This window comes from Sinocyclocheilus rhinocerous, unplaced genomic scaffold, assembly GCF_001515625.1.
Source record: "Sinocyclocheilus rhinocerous isolate Xijiao unplaced genomic scaffold, SAMN03320098_v1.1 C36197784, whole genome shotgun sequence".
NCBI lineage: Eukaryota > Metazoa > Chordata > Actinopteri > Cypriniformes > Cyprinidae > Sinocyclocheilus > Sinocyclocheilus rhinocerous.
In genome coordinates this window covers 1-897 of record NW_015775617.1, presented here as the reverse complement: position 1 = coordinate 897, position 897 = coordinate 1, and the positions used below count along the sequence as shown (strand labels likewise).

Below are 897 nucleotides of genomic sequence, written 5' to 3'. Positions count from 1 at the left end.
TGTGTTTGTGTTTAGGTCTCAGTAAGAGTGGCCTGTTCAGAGCCAGCGGGTCAGTGAAACGCTGCCGGGAACTGAGGATAAGTTTTGATCAAGGAGGATTTCCAGAGTTTGACAGTGGGGATATTCTTACTCCGGCCTCCTTGTTGAAAGTTTTCCTCAGGGAATTGCCTGGTGCACTTATTCCAGAGTCACACAGGACACAACTGCTGAATGTGTTCAAAGGTAAGTGAAGTTGAGGTGGTGATGAGAGCGCATTTTAAGTACTTGCTGCACAACAAAACAGATTTATCAAATTTGACTGAATATTCTTGAATTCTTTATTTTATCTTGCAGATTCAAAAGAGAGAGAACTGAATCAGGCTGTGAGGACGATCCTGAACAGTCTCCCAGAGGAACATTTTAATGTCCTCTGCTACCTAATGTTCTTCCTGTCCCGTGCGGCTGCTGAGAGTCATCTAAATCTTATGACATCTGGGAACTTGTCAATAGTTTTTGGACCCAGCATCTTTCAGTAAGTGTTTTCAGCGTGTGTATTCAGCTGATTGTCCGTTCTTCTGAACACATTACTACATAACTAAAGGTCTGAGTCGTCTAGAATTACATGCACAAGTTTTCAGAGTCTTATGAGACGCAGAGACCTGCAGTCTGATGGAGCTGTCAATCATAAAATGAAGATGGGTGTGTGGTGTATTTAGTAAGGTGACACATTTGTTGTCTGTGTGTACAGCGTTCCTCTCAGCCCCACCATGGTTGAGGAACAGGGGCAGTGTAACGCTTTGACTGAGCACCTGCTGGACAACCTGATCCACCTTCTGCCAAACATGTACCCTCATGCACCCACCAGCATCACAGCAGTGAGTTTATACGGCGTTAGAAGTTTATGTTTCAAATGATGGT

The 897-nt window shown here is 44.1% G+C and overlaps 1 protein-coding gene across 1 annotated transcript; it reads left to right on the top strand.

Annotated features, from left to right (window-relative positions):
• Positions 1 to 11: 11 nt before the first annotated feature.
• On the top strand, positions 12 to 854 carry LOC107735640 (protein FAM13A-like; the record flags this gene model as incomplete). The annotated part of the gene is made up of 3 exons (XM_016547263.1): positions 12 to 222; positions 334 to 511; positions 728 to 854. Coding segments are annotated over 3 exons (516 nt in total), but the record flags the coding sequence as incomplete, so codon positions are not given.
• Positions 855 to 897: the final 43 nt, after the last annotated feature.